Source organism: Acomys minous, assembly GCF_964271855.1.
Source record: "Acomys minous genome assembly, chromosome: 1".
NCBI classification, from domain to species: domain Eukaryota; kingdom Metazoa; phylum Chordata; class Mammalia; order Rodentia; family Muridae; genus Acomys; species Acomys minous.
Window position 1 is genome coordinate 33,711,286 of NC_140483.1, and position 19,883 is coordinate 33,731,168.

Genomic DNA, 19,883 nt, shown 5'->3' on the forward strand with positions numbered 1-19,883 from the left:
TTACTTCCGTGACAAATAGAATAAGACAGAATTGTATCAAAGATGAAATGCCAAATATCATCCATGATACAAATAAACCAAGATAGATCCAAACCCACCTTAGGTTTGAAGCTTCAAAAATTTATGAATAATTCATAACCTCAAATAACTCAAACTAGCAAAATAGATACATATGATGCAGTTGTTGTATTATAATGGGATTAATTAATACTACCACTGATACAGACCTACAAACTACACAGGCCATAGAAAGGTCAAATAAGAATGGAAACCTGCACAGACTCTCCAAGTAGAAAGATGAATGAAAAGAATACAGATGAATGTGTGTATTGTGCATGTGTGAGCAACTCAAGAAACATTAGAGGATGGTTTTGTGAAGGGCAACAGGGCTAAGAGTTCAGAGCAGAAATATTAATACAGCAATCTAAAAAGTAGGAAACAAACACCTAACAAATTATTACAATCTTTAAAAGAGAGAGAATTTGAATTAACACAATGGAGAAGGAACGAGGAACTATCAACCAGTCTGGAACTATAGAAACAGCTGAGTGGTTAAGAGATTTACAGAAAACCAGCTTCAGCCTCCAGCACGCAGATAGCAACCTTTACCCACCAAAGCCTTTGTCTAGCCTTCCTGGCACCAGGCACGCACTTGGAACACATAACTATATGCAAACAAAACACTCATACACATATAATCAAAAATAAAACAATATTCTAAAAGGAGTAAGCCAGGGTTTAATGTTTCTGATACATTAAGTTATTAACATGTAAATAAGAACTGTGATCTAAATAAAACAATACTGCATGTTATTGCATATTTTAAAGTCTTACATGCCATTGCAGTTAATTCTTGTCAACACTATCGCATCAAGTTTTTAAAGGTTGCAAACTACAAAATAGTTCTAGAAAATGAAGGTTAAAATGAAAAAGAAAATATGTTTGTTGGTATGAAGTACTATAGCATACAATGTTATAGAAAGATTATATACCAAGGGGGATGCAAAGCCTACCATGGTGATTCAGGTTTATAATACCAGTACTTAGGGGGCTGGCATGGTAAGATTACAAGTTCAAGGACAAACTACACTATAAAAAAAAAGCCTTGTCTCAAAAATAAACATTTTTAGTAAGGAAATAATAGTTAAGCAAAATAAGCTTTAAACGCTGCATCGAAATTTTTGGTAGATACTAAAAACAGTATTTTTCCCCTGTAAAAAATATTCTTCAAAGAAGGCACTATACACAATCCTGGAGGAAGAGTCAATCTTAAGCTACTAGGAACCATCTGATCTACATTAACAGCCTGTCTGGCAAGACATATATAACTGGTATTTTAGTGGAACAACCATTATGGGAGTAATCAACCAATTTCTAATTGGATTTAATGCCCAATCCACAAGAAGAAGCCACATCTTGCACTACTGTCAGGTCCAAAACCTGTGACAAAACAGGTCATAGGCCTAGGGGAAAACCTACTACTATTATTCTGCTAAACACACACAATATTAATCCTACTCCTAAACAAAACTACCATCTAGTAGAATCCACACATCTAAAAATATATGGGCAGCATGAAAGCCTTGGACTAGATGGGTACCGGGGCAGTGGGGGAAGGGATGGACAGACACACGGCTAGACTGATAGAGAAGTGGGAATGAATTTGGAAGGAATTAGGATTAGGGTGAATACAACCAAAATACTGTGTATGAAATTCTCAAAAAACAAAAACAAACGACAATCAATCAAAACCCAACCAACCAATCAAACAAATAAACAAACCATTTTAAAATTATACCTTTAAATAAGCAGTTTTGTTTGAGGGGAAAAAAGACTGGGTCTTTTTTTTTTCCCCTTAAGTATGGTTTACCTTTTTTAAATAGTATTTCTTGAAAAAAAATTTTTTTTGTTTTACATTTTAAAATGTGAATGAAGCAGAAGTCTCTTCAAATACAAGGTACATATAATTGAGCATTTGACATGCAACTTTTAACTAAGACTTTCATATTGAGATTTTTGTATCTCTAATCTAGATAAGCAATCCTCATGGGAAAAAGTAAAGTATATATAGCTTTACCCAAGTCACTCTACTTATTTGTGTCTCAGTGTTATCATCTAAAGAAGGAACATAATAATAGTAGTATAAGATGCCCTAAAATAAGGTCATATCCCACAAAAGCACATAACACAGAACCTGACAGGAGCTCTGACTGCCTGTGGGCGTGTGTTTGTGGGAGAGACAGACAGATGGGAAGAGTGGGTGCGTGGTAGGGAGAGAGTGAAGGAAAGAATGAAGAGCAGGCAGAAAAGGGAAGATTGTGTGTGTGTGTGTGTGTGTGTGTGTGTGTGTGTGTGTCTGAGAGAGAGAGAGAGAGAGAGAGAGAGAGAGAGAGAGGGAGAAAGACAGAGAGAGAGAAAGACAGAGAGAGAGAAAGACAGAGAGAGAGAGACAGAGAGAGACAGACAGACAGACAGACAGACACACACACACAGACTGTGTTGCAGAGCCTCCCAGAGAGAGGGGGCTGAGGGGAGAAACAGACAGACACAGATTGTGTTGCAGAGCCTCCCAGAGAGGGAGGGAGGGAGGGAGAGGGAGAGAGAGAGAAAGAGAGAGAGAGAGAGAGAGAGAGAGAGAGAGACAGACAGACAGACAGACAGACAGACAGACAGACAGACAGAGAAACAGAGTTGCAGAGCCTCTCAGTGCAGCCCAGGCTCAAACCTAATTAACACCCCCACCCCCTGGCTGCCAACTTCATCCTCTAAAATGCTGGGAGATTACGGGTGTTCACCACCATACCAGGTCTAAATATAGATACTCAAGTTTGTAAATAAGAGACTAATACATAGCAAAACTAAGAAAAGTTAAATTCCAAACTTTGCAAAACACACACACACACACACACACACACACACACACACACACACACACACACACACACACACACACACACGTGCTGGGAGGGTGGAAAGTGGGAATTAACTAAAGAGTAAGCCCTGATAATGGAGATAGTACTTATAGACTAGGGAGACAAAAAAGGAACTTTTGAGTATACTGAAGTTGTTTTAGGTTTTGTTAGAATTTTCTTCCTTTTCAAGCCTGAGTAATATTGCATATTGTATTTTATCCACTTAGTCTTCCATGGCTCCACCTCCTGGCTCCTGTGAATAATGATACTGTGAATCTGCGCATACAAATACTTCTGCAAAATTCTTCATGTCTATGTACAGGAAATTGTTGGATCATGAATACTTTATCTTGTGTTTTCAGACACTGGTTTTCACTACAAATGCTACACATACAGCTTCTTCCTATCTTTGTAATCCTTTCTAGCAGCCACCTTAATGAGTATATCGCTCTGTAATTAGAGTTCCCTATTTCGTATTTTTTTTTTTTGGCTGTTGTTTTACTTGTGCTGATTTGCTCAGAGGATCTCTTAAAGGATAGATGTAAAGAACCAGGTGGAGACTTAGACAGGGTAAGGTTGGTGGGAAAGGACACGGAGCTGCCTGCTCTCTCCAGCCATGCACGCCTCTTCTAGTCCCTCCACTTGGTCAGCAACATGCACATCTCTGCACCAGACATCGTGTTGGTTTCTTACACAGGTTTCATTAAGTTGCAGGGACCAGCATCAGCTCACCCTTCAGCTCCTCTCATCTCCCCTTTGATGAAGGTGAACTTGATGTTACCTAAACAGTCAGTGCCCTGAGCAGCGTAGGCGCTCCCAGGCATCCGACACCTCATGTTACTTGTTTATCATTGGAAATAGAGCATTCTACTTAGACTTAGTCATCCTCATGATTAAGTATTTTATTGGCATTAGGTTTGTCTTAGTATTTCTATTGTGTCCTAATACTCATTATTCCTTAATTCATACTGCAGTGGAGCCTGCAATTATACTTCAAGACATAACGTATTTGAGACAGGGTCTGCCTGGACTGCACAGCGTCTTTTGCATTAGTCTCTCAAGTGCCAGGTATGAGCACGTGCCACCACATCCAACTAAAACCATTAATTGTTAAATTCATAAGTTATATCTGACTACATTAGTTCCAAGTTGCTACCGTTCATACCTAAAATGATATTCCAGTTCTTACATTTCTATATCAAATTCTGTATTTATATCCTCCTCTTCCGGTTAAGAGCCTCTCCAGCTCATACTCTCTACACTCACCTCATTCAGGAAACTTTTTATTTCTCTTCCCCTTCTCCTATTAGTCAACACTGACCAAGCTCATGTTCTCCCTCCCCGTTAACCCTTTCCTTTGTAACTTTTTAACTGTTACACTGTGAGTAAAACACAGAAACATGTAATACTACATACAGAGATATAAAGGTGTTCTAATCTCTGACAACCTCTGGAAACCTTACATTCTGTCCAAACAGGTGCATAAAACTCTAAAGGGCATGTTGGGTTTTGCTTTTATGAAACTGAAAAATAACAAGAAATAGTACTAACCATGTATAGAGTCTATGCCATAGCCCAAGAAGATGAAAGCACCCTGGTGAGTAACAGAGAAAAACTTGCTTACTTCTGAGTTGGGATTTCTGAATAAACTATATTTTTAGCATGTATTTTTGTGGAAAGAGTAGAATAAAAATAATTTCAAAGACTCACCCAAGAAATTAGGATAGAGATGATCAATATTGTCCACAACATAATTACACTTGGGACATCTATTATTGTCCTCCAAACTCTGATGAATACACTTGTAGCTATTAGCATGGGGGAAAAAACACAAACTTAATTAAAACAACAAAGAAATTAACAAACTGGTCACAAAATGTTATCTATTAGTGTTCCTGCTTTCAACATCATATAGCAAATGTATTTCCATCTATAGCTTTTTATAACAAAATATATAAAACACTTATTGACTAAATATATAAAGTCCTACTTGTTGAATAAAATATAAATGAGGACTAAGTTTTAGGTTAAACCATTTATATTATACTAGGTCTAGTCTGCCCACATTCTAATTAAACAAGCTATTTATGCTCTTACAGTACTGATATCCTTTGATCAGAGCTGACACAAACAAAAAGAAAAGTGTTAAATACTCAAGCAAAAACAAACATCTGGTCAAGAAGCAGGAGAAAAACATCAACTTCACTAATACCAAAAAAGTGATTTAAAATTATGTGCTAATTTTTACTAAAAGGAATTGAAAATAAAAGAAAATAGTGTTAGTCTCCAGAACACATAATCTTACATAGCTGAAGGAAATACAACCAGTACAACTTTCTTAAAGAGGAAATGCAAGAAAACCTTAAGGTTTTATATTCCCTTACTATGTGACTTTTATTTATAAGGATTTATCTTCAAGAAATACATACAGTATCCAATGCAGATTTAGCTAACAGCATCATAATAGCAAACTATAACATAAGCAACCTAAACTACACATGCAAACTGAACAAATCTGTAATTATCAATTCAATGTAATGGTATACTAGCAATAAAAATCACATTGTACATGTATGTTATGTCATATTTATGTATAAATTATTATAAAATATTTCATATATTTTTCTTTCTTATATATTTGTGGTATACTACTTTTAAAATATTTCTGATTTCATCAACACTGTATGTGTAAGATGGTGGGAGGCATATGCCATGGGTCAGAGGACAACTTTGTGGAGTAGGTTCTTTCCTTACATCTTTACACGGCTTTTGGAGATCAAACTGAGGTTGACAGATTTCCATAGCAAGCTCCTTTCCAATGATGGATCTTTTATAACTGTTTATTACCCTGCCTAAATAAATAAGTGTGTGTGCATGTGTGGGTGTATGCATGCATACATAGATATACATACATATTCTACATATTATTCAACCTTATCAGAAAAATATCAAATTGAAACGAGGAAAAAAATCATCATATTGTTAATATGCATGTACATTTTAAATAAGCTAAAACACATTTACAGTATAAATTAACAATATTTCAGTCTGTAGGTAAGAAATACTTTAACTTATTTCTATAGTAAGTATATATTACTCTGACAATCAGAAAAGAATAATTTCTAAGTTAGAAAGGTACTTACAAAAATCATATCTAAAAAGAAAATATACTTTTTCTTCTTTCCAGATTATTATATGTTTATTTCACCTTTATAAACTGAAGCTGACTTTTCTATCTTGCTACCCACCATCCATCAAATTTTAGTGTTCTACTTTCTACTACCCTCATTTCACATTTGTTACTTTCAAAAAATTCAAGAGCAGGAACTCTAGTCTATGGCACAGCACAGGGGCCTAAACTGGAGTAATTGTCCATAATAAATAACAGCCTCCAGTATCTACAGAACAAATGATATGAACAGTGTTCCAGAAACACTATCATCACCTCCTGCAACAATAGCAAGACTCTGATCACCACAAGACCACAAGATAAGCTCCAAATGTGACTACATGCTTCCTATATGAAAATATCAAAAGAAAACATTAAACTTTTTTTCTTTTCATTTTTATTAAAGAAGACCTGTGATGAGATACACAAATACAAAGGAAGAAGAATTCAATATGGAAAAGTCATCTTAGAAAAGAAGGAGATGAATGATTATTATCACAAAATAAACATGAGAAGAGCTTGGCTTATACCAATAAATTCAAATAAAGTCAGTTATGAAGGAGGAAGCTGGGTAGAGATAAAGATGAGAGGGTTGACAGATAAAAGGAGAATATTTTAGATGTTAACAAAAGGCTTTTTCATAACTAAATAATAAGTAGCTTTTAAATGGTCAGCTACAAAAAGGACATCTTTAATCCTTCACCCTCTAAACTTAGGGAACAGGAAAGAAGTGAGAGCAGAGGTGAGACAGATGAAATGCTGTCTTTTGGACATGACACAACTTTCGTAGTGAAGAACTTACAATAGGAGTGGCTATCTATATAAGACGCCAAAAGACTGTGACTATCAATAAACTGTCACTGATGGGAGAAGGACTCATAAGTTCCTAACTTTTTCCAAGAACTGTATTAGGCAACTAACGGTTGCCATAGTGGAAGGCACAGATCATATTCCTCAGTGTTGAAGCTACTAGTAACCTGCCCTTGCTCAAGTAAAGAACCACCTGCCCATGCTCATGCCTCCATCCCTTACTAAATGCAGTGGGGCCGCAAAACAAACAAACTAGGACATGAGCCTGGGAAAGGGCTGGTAGAAATGCAGAAGGTTGGTAGAGATGAAAGGGGAGTGTAATCATAACATATACACGTATAAAATTTTCAAATAACCAAATTGATCAAAAGAAAATGAGTAGCAAATCATGAGATCAAAAAGATGAATTTTTGATAGAAGAGATTTGGTGGAAGGAGATCGGAGTGATAATAGGGAGGAATATTATGATTAAAGTACAGTATATATAAGTTGTGAAAGAGTAATAAATTTCAAAGTTAAAAACAGAAAAAATGGCAAAAGAATTCTGAAAAGATGTAACTTTTAGCAATGAAGGAAAAATGACTGAGAAAGACATTTATGTTTTGTAGTGCATTGTTCCACACCATAAAAGTTGCTTTTCTAAGCCAAGAATATACAATGTCATAATTTTATTTTAATGGAGAACATAAATAATACAAGTAAGTTATTTTTATTGCGAACCTAACTAATCCTGAATCATACTCCAGATATAACTAAGAGATATCTACTTATCAAATGTCATGCTCACCCATTTGCAACATAAAATTACAGACAGAACTTCCAATACAGACTAAAGATATATTAAGACTATCTTACATGGTAAACAGAATCCATAAATATCATGAAGATGGCTGATCTCAAGTAGAATGCTCTATTTCCAATGATAAACAAGTAACATGAGGTGTCGGATGCCTGGGAGCGCCTACGCTGCTCAGGGCACTGACTGTTTAGGTAACATCAAGTTCACCTTCATCAAAGGGGAGATGAGAGGAGCTGAAGGGTGAGCTGATGCTGGTCCCTGCAACTTAATGAAACCTGTGTAAGAAACCAACACGATGTCTGGTGCAGAGATGTGCATGTTGCTGACCAAGTGGAGGGACTAGAAGAGGCGTGCATGGCTGGAGAGAGCAGGCAGCTCCGTGTCCTTTCCCACCAACCTTACCCTGTCTAAGTCTCCACCTGGTTCTTTACATCTATCCTTTAAGAGATCCTCTGAGCAAATCAGCACAAGTAAAACAACCGAAGAGAGAAGGAAGAAGCAGAAGACTAGGAAGGAGAGATCTACACAAGTATTTCTATATGCATACTGTGGTGTGAATGAGAGTTTGCCACAGAAGCTCATGTTTCTGGCATTGTTCGGGAGGTAGTGATACTTTTGAGAAGTCCACCCTTGCCAGAAAAGGTTATTACGGGGGCTTCTGGTGCTTACCGTCTCTACCCACTTGCTGTTCACTCTCTCTCCTTTGAATCTGTGTTTGACAATGTGAGTTCCCACGTTCCTGATCCTGACACCATGCCTGCTGCTTGCTGCCATGCCTCCCTGCCACAACTGTACTCCTATTTCTCTAGACTAGGAAACTCAGACTTTTCCTTCTATAAGCTGCTTCTATTCATGGTAACAGCAATAGAAAAGAAATTAATACACACATTCATGGCAGAATTATTTATGTGGACCAGGAGGCTGAATCAACCTAACCTTCATAGATGACTGAATGAATAAACAAAATGTCAGCTGTACATAAAACAGAATACTATTCAAACTTTAAAAGGCAATTATATTATAGTAGAACACAGAATGCAAAGGATATTATGTAAAGTAAGTATGTATGTATAAGGTATCTAGAACTGACAAATCCATACAAACAGAAAGGAAAACAATGGCTTTCAGGAACTGCGAAGATGAAAAATTGAAGCACTGTTTTAACAGGTATACAGTTTCAGTGTTGCAAAAGGAACAAGTCTGGGAGACTGCGCAACAAATGAACACAGCACATATATACATCAAGATGAGTAAGATTGTAAATTCTATGTTAGTTCACAATTTGAATGTTTAAATACATCAATGTAACATAATTATGTATATATTTACTTATTATATATAATATGTAGAATACATCAATATAAGCACACTCAGTATAATGTTAACAAAGAGTGCGCAGGACTTTTAAATCTACTCCATCATTTTCCTGTTTGTGCTCACTGTTTTCTGGGTCCTCCCACCTTACTTCCTAGTGAGTGACTGGCATCTTATGCTTAATGACATTACTCACCTTGATTTTCTAAAGCACTAAAGTTTCTACTAACAGATAATAAACACATGATTTTAAAACCTATTTTAAGGCCTACAGTACATTGGAATATTTCATAGAAGGCATGTGCCAAACATACTTTCCATCTTGAGTGGTTAAACCTCCAAATACATACCAGTCGAAAAAATGTAAAATTATCTTAAAGAGCATAGCTTTTTGTTAATTGCACTTATACTGAATAAAGATCATCTTACCAAAAGCTGTGGCCACATTTTGTCATGTACGCCTCCTCAATCATATCAAAACAGATGGGACTACAAAAAAGAAGAGAAAAAAAACTGATAAATGTTAATGCAGAGTGTTACACATTAGAAAGGGCTTATAACAATGCCAATTAAATCAAATATAATATACAGCTATTTAATATATAGTTAAGCATTCTAATCTTGTCAATGGAAATTTACAGGACTGTTAGTAAAAGTAGTATGTTCAAACTGACCCAGAGAGCAATATATTTTGAACTAAGTGTCCTGAGTACACTTAAATAATTCAAATATTTTATCCAGCCCATGATTTCTAAGGTGAAACTCTATTATCAGAGGTCTCAAGAAAGTTATACCCACTACTGCTATGCTCAGAAACACTAACCTACACCTTCCAGCCCAACTGTTCTTGAGACTAGAAACGCATACATCAGCAGTAAAGCGGCTGCCGAGCACTGGACAGCCCTAGGCTCCATCTCCAACCTAAGCAGAGGGGGCAGGAGGGGAAGAAGGGGGGAAGGAAGGAGAGAACAACCCTCTTTTTGTCCTATCCCAAAGAAAACTAAATGTTTGAGTGATGACTTTACAAATGTAGTTTCTAGATGATGTCAGTAAAAGCTAACATATAACATAGACCAAGCAGTATTAAACTATAGATAGATAGATAGATAGATATAGCCATTTAACCCTTTCTATAACTAAGAGAGGTACCACTTGTATTGCTCTTTCCTCCAAACAGAAACATTCCTTTCTGGGGTGCAGGGGTAAGGGAGTCATAAGATTCAAGACACTAAGGAAACTTAAGAAGTTTAAGAAGCTCAAAATACTGCAAGACTCACAAGAGCCCTCAGCCAATGTCTTTAAAGCAGGGAACTACTGCGGGAAAGACACTCTCTTCAGCAGAGCTGCCTGCAATGTGTGCAGTGCTCGTGCGTACAGCCTAAGTACACTGCACCCCACAGCGGGTTCGGGCTTTTGGTGACTCCGTTGCCTTTGAGTCACCCTTGCTTACTTCTACAACTAATACTCCCTCAAAGTCATCAGTTCACTAAGCCAGACTCGGGTGGAACCATTTCCTTAGTCTGCCACAGCTTTCCTGTCTGAGGTAAACAAACATGTGTCTCCCCAGGAAAAGTCACAACAGTACCTATAACTAGATCCATTTTCAAAATGAGGAAACTGAGACAATGGGCTGTAAACAGCACATGGGTAGGATGTAAAAAAGCCACAATCAAATTCAGGTCTATGTTCTTAACCACTCTTATATATGGTATTGTGATATTTTCGGTTAAATTTCAATTCTAATTCTCCTCTTCCTTATTTTTCTGTAGAAGATCAAAACAATACTCAAAATCCCAGCATTCTTTGCCGTTAAAAAGCACGATTAATGGGGATAGAGTTATAGATAATTTCAGTGGCCTAAATCATAACATAACTATAGTTCACAAAAAAGAAATTAAACATTTTTAAATGGCTAAGATTGAGTATTTGCAATTTCCTACCAGAAATGATAAATACCTGAGCTATACCAGATACTGATATACCAAATGGTCCTGATCAAATCATTACATATTATACACACGTACTAAAAAGCTGCACTCTGAGTATACAAAGTAACTGTGTATCAACTGAAATAAGAAATATAAGGCTTTGAGGTAGGCTAAATTGGCAAAGCATTTGCTTTACAAGCAAGAGAACAGGAATCATTCTCAGATCCATGTAAACATGTGTGATCTGTAATCCAATACCAAGGAGGCAGACACAGAATTCCCGAGGCTCTCTGGATGTCTGGTCTAATCTATTTGGTGAGCTCCCAGCCAATGAGACTGTTTCAAATATGATCAACAACAATCCTAAAGATGGCACCCAGAGTGGTATGTGTGTTGTGTACACACACACACACACCCTTTAGAAAGGTCCCTGGGGAGCTAGGTATGGTCACGGACACTCATAATCCCAGCACTCTGGAGGCAGATCACTGTGAGTTTGAGGCCAGCCTGGGCTACACAGAGAAACCCTGTCTCAGAAAGAAAGAAAGAAAAAGAAAGTTTCCTGAGGGAGAATTTTTTTTTCAAATATTATTGTCTTTTATTGGGTACATGTGTTCACCACACTGGTTTTGGACATGGCTTTATACACACTAGGCATTCACATGATCTAAGATACGTCCCAAATCAAAATAGAATTTTATTGTACTTCTCTCTTTAGACTTACACAAATTTTGTCTTGTACAAAATTTGTCATGATTGTGAAGTATACATTAAAAAAACCCAGGAGCTCTTATGAATACTGATATTTTAGTATTTAACTTTTTCCAGGTGGTGTGTAGTATATGCATGTGCATATAGGAATACACAGGAGTGCCAGCCCATGTGGGTGAGTATGTAGGAAAGGAGAGGTAAATGTGGCTATCTTCTTCAGTCATTTCACCTTTTGGAGTGGGGGAGACTGGGAGAGCGGGTTTCTCACTGAACTTTTGTTTCTTTGTTTGTTTTTCTAGACAGAATTTCTCTCTTGGTTGTTCTGGACTTGCCTTGTAGACCAGGATGGCCTAGAACTCACTTGCTGCCTCCTCCCCGAGTGCTGGGACATGTGCCTGAGTACACTGTTTCTGCTACATTAGCTGGCTAGTGAACCTCCAAACTCATGTCTCCAACCCCTAGCCCTAGGGTTACAGGTGTGTATACTGCCAAATCCAACTTTTATGAGGATCTGAACTCAGGTTCTAATACAGATGTAGCAAACCCTTTACCTACTAAACTTACTCTCCATGAATTAACTTTTTTTTTCTTTTTTTTTCTTCTTTTTCTTTTTTTGGAGGGGAAAGGGAGGAGACAACGACAGGGTCTTTATATATCTTTGGCTAGCCTGGGACTCAATATGTAGACCAGGCTAGCACTGGAACTCACAGAAATGCCAGGCCCTACCTCCCAAGGGCTGAGATTTAAAGATGTGCACCCAGCTGAAATGTATTTATTTATCTACGTGTGTAGGCACATAAGTAAAGGCTGGAGAACCTTCAGAGGTTAGTTCTCGCCTTCTAAGGTTCCAGAACAGAGCTCAGATTGTCAGGCTTGTAACATCAACTGTTTTTGTCTATTGTGCCACTTCACAGGCTCCTGAAGTAAACATTGTCACTGAGAGCCACATTTTTCTATGCAATAGTATTCAGTACTTTGGTGATGCCGAATGTATTAAAAAGAATCCATAACAGAACTAAATACCACTGTCACTAAGGTATTATGCCAACTTTAACTTAGCTATGGATCCTACAGGTGACTTCAAATGTGGGAATTTGCTGAACATGTCTTACTTTCTACTCAGAATCACCTGTCCCTCATTCCTACAATTTGCTTATAGTTTGAAACAACTAATTCAAAATTATCTCAAGGAGATTTTCTTCCATTCTGTTGAAACCTACATTCATTCCTTGAGGCACCTATCTTTTATGTATACACATCTTCATGAAATGATTGCTACATCCTACCACCAATGACAATGGCACCAACAACTACAACATACAAGTCAATGTTTAAAAATGTTAAAGTGAAGTGAAAGAGAGATAAATTTATACTCAGCGAAATATAATGAAGTATATACTTCACTTGCATTTGAAGTCAACATCTAACTAGAGAGAACTTTCTTTTGACCATATTATTAAAAAAACTGAATTTTTTTTAAAAAAGACTGCTTTTTAACAGTGAACACTGCTTTCTGAACACTGTCAGCTGAGGAAAGAAGTGGACCCAGTTTATTGTGGACTCACTCTTTTGCCTGAAAGCATTTTGTAGGTAATCATAACACAAGCAGAGCACAAAAAACTCACTAAGTGAGCAGTTCAGGATGCACAAAAAGGACAGAATGCTTAGGAAAGATATCAGAAAGGAAGGAGATACAAGAACTAACTCTGGAACAGCCATGTAAGCTTTCCCTCCTTTGTTACTGAGTAATTGTGACTGCATCTATGGTCCAACTGCACAATGATAAGGAACTATTAGCTATTAGCCAAACCCAAGGGCATTACCAAGATCCTAAAGGAGTTGGTGGAAGTAGAGCCCATTGAGTTCTACTGAATTAGCTCTTGAAATCTTGCCTTCAAAGTGCTAATTAAAAAAAAAAATCAGAAAGAGCAAAGGGAGTGTCATGTTAACAATGTCCACCTTCTCAAGCATGTGCACATGCATGCGTGCTAGGGACTAAACCTAAGGTCTCACTCGTGCTAGGCATCTATAAGAAAATAAAACCCATAAACAGGAGGAAAAACAGTCAACAAAGACGACAAATTGATTACAAAGGAATGCCTTAACCAGTATTACTAGAATTGCCAGTGGCCACAGGGAACCATAGCACAGTACTATTGCTAGGAGCCTGCATTCCACTCTTAGGAACTTCCACTCAGTAAATGCTGCTCCTTGGCCCTCACTTCAAAGATGAGGCAGAATTAAACAAAGCTGGTAAGTTTACTAAACAACTGGTTAGGGAGCCACACAGGAAAAGGAGAACATACAATCACAAAACATGGGTGCAGGCATCTCCAGAGAGTTCTGCTTGGGTATGCCACTACAACAGCTATGTATGTGACTTGGCTTTCCAAGTTACGTTCCTCAAAGGATCTAATTTGTACATTTTAAAGGTTAAGTAAGACTTAAAATTTAAGTTTAAAATTAAGAAAAAATGAACTAGTTTATATTTTTCTTATTCTGAAGAACTCTCTCCTTTTTTGGTTTATGAAATCATCGCTTTGGTTTAGGGATGAGGAAAACTAATATGGTAAAACCCAAGGCCCCAAGTAAACTTGCTTCAGATGTCTTTAGGAAAACATTATCTCTCTAGGCAATTTTGACATAAGGTGCTGAAGTTTCTTGACTCTCATTCAGCAAAAAAATGCATACTAGACTCCAAGGTGGACAGGGCTTCTCATGTCACCTTAATTTTTTCTGCCTTTCTATTCTGTGAAAATTACCCACAATTTAATACTGTTGATCTAAGTATCTAAAATGCCAACCAATCCTACAATTAAACGCCAACTATTTTCAAATATGATAAAGCTAAGAGTGTTCCTGAAATTAGGTATGTGATTTTACTTAAATGACTGCCCTCACGAAGTCAGAGAGGCATCTCCCCATCAACAGGCTCCCAGTATGATTTGTTTCTGAATAGGGGCAGCAAGGGGGAGGAGCAGCTACGGAGAAAAACATGAATGAAACAGCTGCTTACCTCCAATCAAGCCCATTTAAGAACCACTGTGTAACATTCTAGAACTCAGAGCTCAATAATCACATAAAGAGAAGTACTACACTGAGATCTAGATCTAATTTTTTTATTCTGTCCCCTAACTATCGATCAGATACAGCGAAAACCATTACACTGGTGCTATAGTAAACTAACAGGATCTACACAACTCCTTACAACTTCTCTAAGGATAAAATGAGATGTTAAATATAAACATATTTTTAAAAAGGTGTTATCTATGAGTAAAAAATTAATATTCTTTGAACTTAAACCTCGTCATATATAAAAAGATTCCAGGAATTTGACTTGGCTCAGTCTGACATTGAGGTATAGAAAAGACAAAAGCTCCCAGAGGCCAATTAGGAATAAAAAGAGTTGCTAATACTTTGCCTAATATATTATCCTTAGTCCAAGAATTTGATAAAAATTAAACCTAATTTAAAAAGTGAAAAATACACTCACTGATTAATTCTTCTGAGTAGACAATCTCACGAGAAAGAGAAATAATGAACTGAGATTCTTACACAGTGAAATATTCAAAACTTTAACTAAAAATAATCATTGGATATTTTCACACTAGAATATAAAATATAATAGTTATACAACATAGTATAAGAGAACAATTATTAATTTTTATTTTATGTGTATGAGTGCTTTGCCTGCATGTGTGTCTGTGTACCACTTGTGTGCCAGTGGTGCCTACGGCTCTCAAAAGAAGGATTAGAACCCCCAGAAGTGAGTTACAGACAGTTGTGAGCTGCCATGGGTGCTCTTAACCACTGAACTCATCTCACAAACCCCTAGGCTCAATTTATTTCTTTAAAACAACCAGATGACGAACTAATAATTTAGTCTTACTCTTGAGCAGTTATAAAACTAACAGTTAAAACCTGTCAGCTTGCCACAATTTAGAACCATGTGGAAAGAGTTTCAAGCAGGGAACTGTCTAGATTAGGGTGGCCTACTTATTGGCATGTCTGTGGGGGGCTGTCTTGATTGTTAACTGGGGTAAGAAGACCTGGCCCAGTGTGAACAGCACTGTAGGCAGTAACATCCCTGGTTCTGAGCCCTGACCGTGCAAGAATGGAGACAGCCAGCCGAGTCCCAGGCAAGCCAGCAGGCAGCATAGAACACCCCTCTCTCTGCTTGACTGTGGATGTGACTCTTCTAAGCTCCTGCACTGATCTCTCCACAATACTGACTGTAACTGAAACTTTCAGCCATATAAACCTTTTCTTCACTGAGTTGCTTTTAGTCAAGGTATTGGTCACAGCAACAGAAATAAACTCAGGACACACCTAATAGCAAAACCAGTGCTAGCTGCTCCTCAGTCACCTTCAATTCCCCTATACATAGCCTGCACTGCCCTCAAGCAGATGGTTCAACAGCCAAGGTCTAAACTGAATAACTGAGTGCTCTCCTTTCTCACACCTGGAACATTATTTAAATGACCTAAGGATGCTGGAATCTGTGTTTTCTCCTACTTTTCAAAAACTGAACTGAAAATAATGGCTAAAATTAAATTCTACAAGCTGTTTTACTAGCTCATGTGAACATTCTTGATTGGACAGAAATGCAATCACCCCAGCCAGGCAGTAGTAACCCACACCTTTAATCCCAGCTCTGGAAGGCAGAATCAGGTGTATCTCTGAGTTCAAAGCCAGCCTGGTCTACAGAGTTGATTCCAGGAGAGCCAAAGCTACACAGAGAAACCCTGTCTGTCTTTTAAAACCAACCAAACAGGGGCTGGAGAGATGTTTCAGTGGTTAAGAGCGCTGCCTGCTCTTCCAGGGGTCCTGAGTTCAATTCCCAGTAACCACATGGTGGCTCACAGTCATCTATAATATGAGCAGATGCCCTCTTCTGCAGATAAAGCACTCATATTAAATTAATTAATATAAAAAACCCAAACAAACAAAAAGGAATGCAAACACCTCTTAGACCCAACCATAAACTATTTAAATTAGAAGACGCAGCCAATGAGCAGCTCAGCTACAGGCTTCATGTGGGTTCACCAGGGAGGGGAGCAAGGGCTATCTCTGACATGGCCTCTGTTGCCTGATTTTCGATCACTTCTTCCTGACAGGACTACCTTGCCAGACCACAGGGGAAGAGGGTGAACTGAATCCCAATGTGACTTAATAAGCTGGGGAGGAATAGGAGACAGGGGAGGGGAAAGAGAGGGTGGGACTGGGAAGAGAGGAGGGAGAAGGGTATGAGCCAGATGTAAATTGAATAAATTTTAAAAAGAAATAATCCTAAGCATAATTGTTTCAACAACAAAAATGTTACAAAAGCAGTACAAATTATATTCCTGAAGAAACAAAGTGTAGCCAATATCTTTCTCAGTGGTTACAATCTCTAGCCCTATAATCTTTAATAACACCATCCAAGACCATCTTCCACCGTGCAGTGAACCAACTTCCCCAAGAATTACTGTTCAAGCCCACTTCCTACATCATTAAGTCAATCAACAAGTTCCTTCCCAGAAAAGGCGCTGAATTCTACCAGTTTTGAGGAAATGTTAACTAAGTTCTCGTAATCCTACAACTAGTATTAAAACCCCATTAAAATTCATTCTTCAAGACAATCAGATTCATCTTTTGCTTTAAAACCCTCGTAGACGTCAACAACTGAATTCTACTATGTCATTCAAGATGCCAGCTGTGATGCAACGCCTATACCAGCCTTTCTCAAGTCAGAAAGTTCGAATGTATCACAAAGTGCTGCGACAGTTGCGTACAACACAGCAACACTATTTAATAAACGTGTTTCCCTCTTTCCAACAGTTGAAACATGGAGTTAGTCATGAACAAACTTTGGCTACATTGTCATCCACAGTAGAATTACAGGTATCCTAGCCATTAGAATGGGAGCTATTTACACATTCCTACGCGGGACGGGTAAAGATCACGTTGTAAACATCCACAACCATGTTTCGGGTACAATCTACAGTGTTTGCAATATAAAGCTGACTAGCAATTCCGTGCTTTAGAAATTCAGGCACTAGTCTTCTCCCTCCGAAAATCGAATTTTCATGAACTACTCCTGACTGATGCCTCATCCACTAGATGGCCAAAATACAGTCAAGATACTTCCCTTTCTACAGAACCATTTACTGGACCTCCACCTCGATTCCTTATGCGCTCCCTTACCCGCCTTCAGCCCCTGCACACTAGCCCCCATCTCTGTGTAGCCTCATTTCACGACTTTACCTCTGGATCCCAGTCCGTCTCCACCTCCCAACCAGGAACCTTAACTCTGCAAACCCTCAAGCCCCTCGGCTGGAATCCCAGCACCACCAAGCTGCGCTCTCCAACGGGGGTCCCCGCACGGGACCCCGCCAGCTTCAGCAGCAGCAAACTCTATGGTCGAGCGTGCGGGAGGTGCTCTGCAAACCCACCAGACGAAGTCGTTGCTTTTGTCCTCGTAGGAGTTGAGGAGACCGTTGCAGAGCGGGGCGAGCAGAGGCCGTTTCCTACTGCTGCTGCCGAGGCTGGAGCTGCTTCCTCCAACGCCAGCGCTGGGCCTGGCCGCGCAGCTGAGCCGGGACAGGCCCGCGGACACCGCCCCGCCGCCGCTCGCGCTGCCGCTGCCAGATACCGCGGCCGCCACCAGCACAGGCCGCCCCGGGCCGCCGAGGCCGCCCGAGCCTGCGGCCGCTGCCGCCCCGCCGGATCCCAGCGTCGCCGCCGAGGCTGCCACGGAAGGCGGCGACGGAGACGAGGATAAGGACGAGGAGGCGGAAGTCACCGAGGAGGCCGCCGAGGAGCCGGGGCTCGTCCCAGCGGAACCCGAGCCGGCCTGGCGGCTACCTGACATCGTGACTCCCTCCCTCCCTCCCTCCCTGGCCCTGCGCTCTAAGGCGAGGGCCGGGACCGACCGCGACCCTCCGCCGCCCCCGGCGCTCAGCTCCCGAGCATCCTGAGGACGCGCCGGGAGGTGGGCCGGGGGAACAATAAAGTTGGGCTTTCCACCGCCGCCCCACAGCCGCGTCCTACGCGAGGGGGCGGGGGAAAACTATCACATCAGAGAAGCCATGACTGCCGTGGAGGCCGCCGGGGCAGCCAACCGGGGCGCGCCGAGGAGGCCGTGCTTGCGCACGAGCGGCGGAAGGGGCGGGGCACCGGGCGCAGCTGCGCGCGCAGCCGCTGGGGCCGCGCCGTGCCGGGAGGCCTGGTGTTGGGCTCTCGGTAATGAGAGCTGATTTCGTTCCTGGCATAGAAGAGCGATGGCTGTTTCCATGGAAGGGAGGAGTAGGGGAGCTTGGTCTGAAGGACAGGAACGCTCGAAAAACAACCGCTTCAGCGTGCCCCGGGTGGACGCTGGCGGATTGCCCAGCTAAACCGGCGGCGGTGCGGGGGGCGCGCCCCCCCCCCGCACCGGTGTCGCGCATGCGTGCAAGCGAGCGCGCCTGAGGATCTGGACTAGGACAGACTTAAGTTGTTTTCTCGGTCTCCTGCGGTTTCGCGGGTCTTCCTAATGGTATGGCAGATGACAGAAGGATAATTTGTATTTCTGGTTTTGCTTATTTAGATTCAGAAGTCCTATTGTGTAAGGGGTTAGCCAAGGCAGTGAAAAGGGTTATGAGCCAGGGGTTTCAATCAAACATTTTATTATACCAGAAGTTATTTTACTTATGCCCCTGTTATCACGTACCTAAATTATCTCTAACCTTTCGTACAAACTCGTTGATAAGTCTTTGGCATAATACAAAGTCCTCCCTGGGAAATGAAAACTAAGTCTAAGCCTTGCCGATTTGAGAGGACTACATTTGCCAGAGACAACATCTAGAGATGGAGCATATAGGGGGACAACTCAGGGTGTCTACTGTCTGCATCCACCTGATGACCTATCCGTTGTAGGCGCATTTCTCTTCTGATAGGTCTGTAGTGCCCAGGGCAGTAGCCCTAGTCCTACCGTCACTGGACCGAAGAGAGGGCAGCCCAAAGGAGAGTTAAGAGGTGGGTTCCCTCTGGTCCTAAGTAAGCATACACTTGGAGGACTACATATACAACTATACATAAAACTGGATTGTTAAATAGATGTTTCCAAATCTCACTAATTAAGTTGCTGTATGCTGGGAACAGTTGTAAGCTACCCTGGAGTCATGAAAAACAGTTATTGATAATCATGCCAATTAAACATATTAAAGATTTTAACTCCTTTTTACTGATGGCCAGACCAGTAGCAGTCTCCTATCTATGAA

General features: G+C 40.0%; 1 protein-coding gene across 4 annotated transcripts in view; it reads right to left on the minus strand.

Annotated features, from left to right (window-relative positions):
• COP1 (COP1 E3 ubiquitin ligase) overlaps positions 1–18,511 on the minus strand; it is a 119,099-nt gene extending 100,588 nt beyond the window's left edge. For all 4 annotated transcript variants that reach the window (XR_014781569.1, XM_084794597.1, XM_084794596.1 and 1 more), the window contains exons 1-3: positions 18,078–18,511; positions 9,434–9,493; positions 4,623–4,720 (exon numbers count right to left, since the gene is read on the minus strand). Coding sequence is in view for 3 of the 4 variants with exons in the window: in XM_084794597.1 (XP_084650723.1) it covers positions 4,623–4,720; positions 9,434–9,493; positions 18,078–18,496 (577 nt within the window). In the remaining variant the exon portion in view is untranslated. The remainder of the gene's footprint in view (positions 1–4,622; positions 4,721–9,433; positions 9,494–18,077) is intronic.
• Between the last annotated feature and the right edge of the window lie 1,372 nt (positions 18,512–19,883).